Source organism: Arachis hypogaea, chromosome 1, assembly GCF_003086295.3.
Source record: "Arachis hypogaea cultivar Tifrunner chromosome 1, arahy.Tifrunner.gnm2.J5K5, whole genome shotgun sequence".
Taxonomy (NCBI): Eukaryota; Viridiplantae; Streptophyta; class Magnoliopsida; order Fabales; family Fabaceae; genus Arachis; species Arachis hypogaea.
In genome coordinates, this window is record NC_092036.1 from 11,466,980 (window position 1) to 11,474,879 (window position 7,900).

Consider the following 7,900-nt stretch of genomic DNA (forward strand, 5'->3'; position numbering starts at 1 on the left):
TAATAGAGACTAAATTAAAAAAAATTAACGTCTAAAAGTTCAATTAAAAAAATATAAAACCTAATTAAAAATTCAATAAAATTATAAAACCTACAGAGTAATTAAACAAAAAATACCATCTTTCTCCCTTTGCAACCTGTTGAACATATATTCATCTGAAAATGATTTTGCAAGACGATTTTTAATTTGGTCTTTCTTTTTTATCTGTTTTAATTTTAGGCTTACGGAGTACTCTTTCTTTCTTCATGTGCTTAGATCTCAACTCTCAACTTCAACATAGCCAGTGCGTTTGTATAGTGATGTAGTTAATGAATAAATTAAAAAGAAAAGAAAATCTAGTCCAAAATTATCTCTAAAAAAGTTCTTACATATATAAAATTAGAATAATGTTAGGTAGACAAAAATTTAAGTTGATTTTGGAATTTACTAATGATCAAACCCTTAACCTTTTGATCTAGAATTTTAATATTATGTTATAAACTCACTCATCTCAAAAGTATGTAACACTAATAGTCATATCTTTAATACTTCCTAAATCTCTATTGTACACATTGTACGCTTAGGCCATTGACTCCCTATACTTTCTCTTCATTAATTGTCACAACAATTAATAAATACTAAATAAGACAAGTTATGACTATTTTTGTCTGATTTTTTTAAAATAGGTTTTCTTTTTTTCAAAACAAAAACGGAAGATCTTAATGTTTCAAATTGCTTCCTTTTGGAAATTTCTCACATTATTTATAACAAATTTATTCACAAATGATATCTAACTAACTAATAATAATGTAGAAATACTTCGTAAAATAGAAAAGCATTTAATAGGTATTCAATGCCTTTTTTTGTATTTTAATGTTGAAAACTTTTATATTATAAGCACCAAAGTATGTAGAATTGAATGCTCTACCCTGGTGGTGGTTCTATTTCAAGCAATTTAAAATAGAATTTAAATGCATGCAAGTAACCACTAATTTGACCCACGGCTAATAAAACATGGTATTAAAATAATGATGAGTTGTTGAGAATTAGTAGTCAATAAATAAATATTTATAAGGTTTGGTAATATTCCTATAAATAGTGTGACTCTTGTATCATATAAAAATAATAAATTTAATATATATTTATTATTTTCTTGTTACATGAACCAATTAATTAATTAGAAAAAATTATATTTATGTTACTCTTTAGTATCCTACCTATACTAAGGGTAGGTGTTTCCTTTATTATTACATATAAAATATTTTTATTATTTTTTCTTATTACTTATCCATTCTTTTTTATTTATATATTTTTATAAAAAGATAAAATATTTTACATCATCATTATTATTTGAATCAATCAAATAATAATTATTAATTTATATATATTATTATAATAATTATTGAAGAGTATTTTGTTCATATAATTTTACAAGAGAAGAAAGTATTATTTTCTCTAATTAAAAAGCCAGACTCTTAAAGTAAAAAAAAGGGTTTCACTAAATTTTTATCATTTTAAAAAAGTTTTAGCAAATAATAAAATTGAAATGAAATAGAATGTTAAAAATAAAATTGAAACAATAATAAAATTAAAATCATCTTGGTGAGAATACACGAAATCTGAAATTATTTAATTAAAAAAATGTTTGACCCTCCCGTTTTATATATCTTCTTCCCTCTTTGCAACTTATTATTATTGCACATGTTCACCTGAAAATGATTATTTTAGTTTTGTCTTTCTTTCTACATGTGCTTAGATCTCAATATTCTTCTATGAGAAATTTCTTGGATTGGAACACAACTTAGGGTCATATTGCCATATTTTTATTTATTTGATATTTCAAAGACCAAATTGTCATATTGTTCAAACAAAAGCGGAGTCTCACAGAGATGAACCGGGTAATGGTTTCTAAATTCATTTTTTTTCAAATTAATTACAAATTTTAATTTAATTTATTCTAAAATTTTTATTTATTTTTTATTATGAAATTATTTTTTTTCTTTCTTAAATTTAATTTAATCCCGCATCTGATTATATATATATATATATATATATATATATATATATATATATATATATATATATAAGTGGATGGTCTATTAGAATCATTAGGTATGATCAAATTTTAAAAAGAAAAAAGAAGACCAAACTGATAATTAAATAATATAATTTACATGCAAACTTTGAATATGCCCTGGATCGGAGATGAGAGCGTTAGACAAAAAAATCTGTAAAACAGAAGAAATAGTGATATTAAATAAGAGAAATGTTATATAAGTAATAAATATTATTATTTTTTATTAGTATTTAATTAATAATAATTTATATTTATATTTATTAAAATTTTATACACATAAATTAATACAATTTATACTGCCTCAAATCTTGAGAGTTCACACCCGTAAATTTGTGATTAAATAATGCAAATACAAGTGAATGTGAATCTCAAATGCTGAAAGGAAAAGATCATCTCTAATAAAGAAGCTAACTAAATAAGTTCCTCCACGTGGTTCTATTTCACACTATTATTTAATTTAAAATATAATTTAATAGCAAGCAAATTAATGGTTACTAAGGAATGCATTATCTGCCAATTATAAAGAGGTATATGGTATGTCCTCTTTCCATGCTTCTTCTCAACTCTCCCAAGTCAGAACTACTACTCTCACACAATCTTTTATTTTCTTTTCAAGTTTAGTTTAATTTTCATGGCCATCTAATTATTCTAAACCTTAACATCCTTTGTTTTGAACTTTAATTGTATTTTTACTTGCAGGTATAAGTGATGGCACCATTTCTGCTACATGGAGATATCAATGCAACCATTTATGAGACTCAAAAGTTCGACACCTTTTCATCGGTTAGTACTGTTTCTGTCACTATTTCTCTACAAGTGTCATTAGAATTTATTATTTTTGCTTCATATATTTATTTTATTTAAGTAAAAAAAACCTCGAAAATTAAAAGGAACATATTGTATATGAAATCTCATTAAAGCGTCTACTAACTCAAACGTGTATTTATCAAAGGTATAATAGTAATAAATATTGGTGAAGATAATTTGCACTCTATTTAAGAAGTTTTAGCTTCAACTATATATAAAGAAAGAGAGTTCCATTTGCACCAATGTAAGTCCTGTGTCTGTGTGAGATGAATTTCATCGAACCAATCATGGAATCAGACCAGCTTGTAGAAGATAGGGGGTAATTATCCCCACAAATATTTTTAAAAAAATAACAATTTTATATACAGATCTGATGTACAAAGATGGTTAAGATAAAAACATATATCATCTATATACCCAAATTTTATCTTTATATATTGTTATCCTCACTATTAATTTTTTTTTTTGAATCTGTCAGTAAGTACAATCATGTTATATTATCTGATAATCATACAAAATTTTAAAAATTTCAGACAACAATAGATATGTAATCTAATAGGAAAAGTATGAGGAGCCAATGGAATATTTATAGCAATGGAGGTTTAGGAAGTATTAGTGATATAATCATTAGTGTTATTTATTTTTATCAACTGAAACTTTTAGGATGAGTGATATCATGACATAATATATTAGAGTTTTAGATCCGAAAGATCAAGAGTTCGATCCTTGGTGAACCCAAAATCATGTTTATTATCCTAGAATAATAAAGCAAGGATTGGGCAAAAAAGTATTTTTATTTGGAATAAATATTTTTTTTACGAATTATATATATATATATATATATATATATATATATATATATATATATATATATATATATATATATATTTGCATTTACAAAAAGTTCGTCCTCCTCCTATTCCAGGTGCCGCTTTATGCAAGCATTTATCTGGATGAAGTAAAGATTGAAAGCAGGTGTTTAAAAGAGCCTAATAACCCTAAATTGGAAGAGTGTTTTTACATTCGATGTGCCCATATGACATCAAATATCGTAGTCAAATTGGAACGTGACAAATGGCTTTCTTCTGTTCGTGGACGAGGTGTTATTGGAGAAGCATATGTGGAAGTTGATGAGAAAATGTTAAATGGAGTTGAAGTAGACAAATGGGTTGAAATAGTTGATGCGAGTAAAAGGCCCATATCTGGGGGTCCAAAGATCCATATCAAACTACAATTTTTTGATGCTAAACGACACCAAAACTGGTCTCAAGGCATCAAATCTCCTGACTTTCCTGGAGTTCCTCGCACTTTCTTCTCCCAGCATAAGGGATGCAAGGTATATATTATCATCATAAAGTAAATTAGTTACTTTATTATTATTATTATTGTTATTTTTATTAGAGTAATACTAGAGAATTAATTCATTTCGCCAATATCAGCTAATTTTTTTTAAATTTTATTTATTTTAAATTTTAAATTATAATCCTAACATTGGCTAACTAAAAGTTATTATTAGTTAACTCTAGACATTATTATAGCTAAATTATACTTTGTTAGCGGTCTTTTTATTGAGAATAGATTTTGTTAGATTTGTTATTTTCATTTGGTATTTTTTTGACAAAATTAAAAAAATTATGTTTTAAATGGATCAAATTCGGTCTAAAATTATGTTATATAACTATAATATATATATTTTATAATAAAATTAGTAATTAATATTATATTTATATTTTAATATTATATAACATCATTTTATTTAAAAATAATTTATTTTCATATAAATATACATAATATTTATTAAATTTAACATTTAAATATCATATTTTATTTTTTGTTGTACAAAATTTATAAGAATTATACGTCGTCGAGTCGATTTGATTTAATTTGATTTATATTCGGATTAACTTAGGGTCGAATTCGTGTATTCAAAATAAAAAAATGATAATTGCATTCTTATTTTTTATAATGTTACTTTATATACAATTTTTTACATTATATATTGCATAAATTTGTTAAAAAAAGTGATGTTATTAAAATTGGAGTGAGAATATCTATCCCACTATAAAGTATTAGGACATATTCAGATCTAAGTACATGCACAACCCTGTTTTGAGTTCAACTAACTAGTATTATTCAAAACGACTATATTATGTGTATACTAAAATCAACCATCAAAGTTAGTTATATATCAAAATATAAATATACATTTTTTTTTACTAAAGATAAGAAGACTCGAATCTGCGATTTCTTAAATAAGTATGAGAAGACTATATCATTTGAGTTATAACTTATTAGCAAAATACAAATATACATTAAAAATAAATTAAATCACATATGTATTTATACACAAATATTTTAATAACTGATTTGATATACAAATAATATTTTTATATCCCAAATATGTTTAGGTTACTGTTTACCAAGATGCTCATGTCTTAGATAATTTTTCTCCAAGAGTAGTGCTTGATGGAGGTAGGATTTACGAGCCTCAAAGATGCTGGGAGGATATTTTTGATGCAATCAACGAAGCAAAACACTTTATATACATCACTGGCTGGTCTCTTTACACTCAAATTTCTCTGATAAGAGATCCTAAAAGGCCAAAGCTTGGTGGAGACATAACACTCGGTGAGTTGCTCAAGAAAAAGGCAAAGGACGATGGAGTCAGGGTTGTGCTGCTTCTATGGCAAGATGGAATAATTCGAGTTCCTGGAATTGGAAACTACGTCAGAACCATGGGTACTCATGATAAAGAAACCCAAAGCTATTTCAAGGACACAAATGTCCACTGCATTTTGTGCCCACGTGATAGTGTTTATTACACTCATCACCAAAAGATTGTGGTGGTGGATGCTAAATTGTCAAATGGAAAGGACTCAGATCATCAAAGAAGAATTGTGAGTTTTATTGGAGGTATTGATCTCTGTGATGGAAGATATGATAATCAATTTCATTCTCTTTTCCAGACTTTAGCCGCTGAACACAGTAAAGATTTTTATCAACCAAGTATTTATGGATCCGCAATTGAAAAGGGTGGTCCTAGGGAGCCATGGCATGACATACACTGTAAGCTTGAAGGGCCTATTGCATGGGATGTTTACTCCACCTTTGTGCAGAGATTTCGAAAACAGGGCACAGATCAGGGCATACTTCTTTCAGAAGAAAAGCTTAAGGATTTTATCATTACACCATCTCAAGCAACGAACCCTGGTGATGATGATGACACGTGGAATGTTCAGTTGTTTAGATCCATTGATGATACAGCTGCTCTTGGTTTTCCAGAAACTGCTAAAGAAGCTTTTGAACATGGGCTTGTTAGTGGGGAGAACAAGATGATAGATCGGAGCATTCAAGACGCATACATTAATGCTATTCGGCGAGCAAAGAATTTCATCTATATTGAGAACCAATATTTCATAGGAAGTGCTTTCGGGTGGAGTGTGGATAGCATAGAATTTGATGCTGTTCATCTTATTCCAAAGGAGCTTTCACTCAAAATTGTTAGCAAGATTAAAGCTAAGGAGAAGTTCATGGTGTATATAGTGATTCCAATGTGGCCGGAGGGTGTTCCTATAAATAAGACTGGAGCTGTTCAGAAAATGCTATATTTTCAAAGGAAGACCATAGAGATGATGTACAAGGACATTGTTGAAGCACTCAAGGAAGAGAAAATTGAACAAGATCCTCGGAAATATTTGTCATTCTTCTGTCTTGGCAATCGAGAGGTGAAGAAAGATGGAGAGTATGTGCCTCCACAGAGACCAGAACAAGGTTCCGATTACCAGAAAGCCCAAGAAGCCAGACGCTTCATGATTTATTTGCATTCCAAGATGATGATAGGTAAGTCCATGATTATTTTGATTTGCAAATTTAGGTGCAGCTAACTTTATGTAAAGTTGATACCTGACAGTCATTAAATGATTTAACAGGTTTAACTAAATTGTCATCTAACGACTCTACCTATCAACTTCATATAAAGTTAACTATTATTTTAAATTTAATGTTCATGTACTCTTTTCGTATATAAATAATAATTAATATTTAAATTCGCTATTCCATAAAAAACTCTTTATATTGTAAGTAATTTTTTATTGTAAAAACTTTACCTAGCTATTTATGTGGATTCTTTTTTCTCATGTTTGTTTTTGTTTGCTTGTTTAACAGTTGATGATGAGTACATAATCATTGGATCTGCCAACATCAACCAGAGATCAATGGATGGTGGAAGAGACACCGAAATTGCCATGGGAGCTTATCAACCGCACCATTTGGCGACCAGCCAGGGTGGTGCAAGAGGCCAAATCCATGGCTTCCGCATGTCCCTATGGTACGAGCACCTTGGCATGCATGAAGACACCTTCCTCAACCCAGAAAGTGAAGAATGTATTAACCAAGTGAAGCAACTTGGGGACAGGTATTGGGAGTTGTATTCTAACAAGGATTCACTTGGATCTAATAACCTTCCTGGTCACTTGCTTCGGTATCCTGTTGACATTTGTGCTGATGGAACACTCACAAATCTCTCAGGATCTGAGTTCTTTCCTGACACTAATGCTCCTATTCTAGGTGACAAAAACCCTACTATTATAAATCGATTTCTTCCTAACAATACAATGGATATCCTTAAGAAGATCATCACCAGGTAGCATGCATGCAAAAAAAGTGTCCCACAATTCTTAAAGTTCAATTCCTTGATCAAAATAAGTATCCTTTATTAACATCTGGTTTATTGTTGTACCTATTTGATAATGTATACCTTTATCTTAACTTTGATATTAAATAAATGTTGTATTGCTTATACTTCGTGAATGAAATTTATCTATTTCAAAAATCTTCTGGGCTCAGTTGTATTACTTTGTTGAATATAATTGTGGCTGCTTCCTTCATGGTCCATATTCATCCTGATGAAATGCCTTTGACTATACCAAGTAATGATTGAAAGAATATTATAATAGAGTGCATCTACTCCCATCATGATGATATTCTAGGTTTAATATACCAAAAGAATTTACATTCATATTCATATTCATATGTGAA

General features: G+C 28.6%; 1 protein-coding gene across 2 annotated transcripts; it reads left to right on the plus strand.

The window, feature by feature from the left end:
* Positions 1–2,587: 2,587 nt before the first annotated feature.
* Positions 2,588–7,694, plus strand: LOC112796737 (phospholipase D alpha 1). 2 transcript variants are annotated; one of them, XM_072237476.1, is made up of 5 exons: positions 2,588–2,628; positions 2,756–2,839; positions 3,789–4,199; positions 5,272–6,703; positions 7,028–7,694. In XM_072237476.1, exons 2-5 carry the CDS (start codon positions 2,765–2,767, stop codon positions 7,507–7,509), a joined length of 2,400 nt encoding a protein of 799 aa, XP_072093577.1. In that variant the 5' UTR covers positions 2,588–2,628; positions 2,756–2,764; the 3' UTR covers positions 7,510–7,694. The 2 variants fall into 2 exon arrangements, with proteins under 2 accessions (XP_072093577.1, XP_025695110.1); XM_025839325.2 differs by lacking the exon at positions 2,588–2,628 and having other exon boundaries at positions 2,635–2,839.
* The last annotated feature ends 206 nt before the right edge of the window (positions 7,695–7,900 follow it).

Coding starts and splice junctions, on each gene's coding strand:
- LOC112796737 (XM_072237476.1), top strand. CDS start 2,765: ATGGCACCATTTCTGCTACATGGAGATATCAATGCAACCATTTATGAG. Junction 2,840..3,788: donor AGTTCGACACCTTTTCATCG/GTTAGTACTGTT, acceptor CTCCTATTCCAG/GTGCCGCTTTATGCAAGCAT. Junction 6,704..7,027: donor GCATTCCAAGATGATGATAG/GTAAGTCCATGA, acceptor CTTGTTTAACAG/TTGATGATGAGTACATAATC.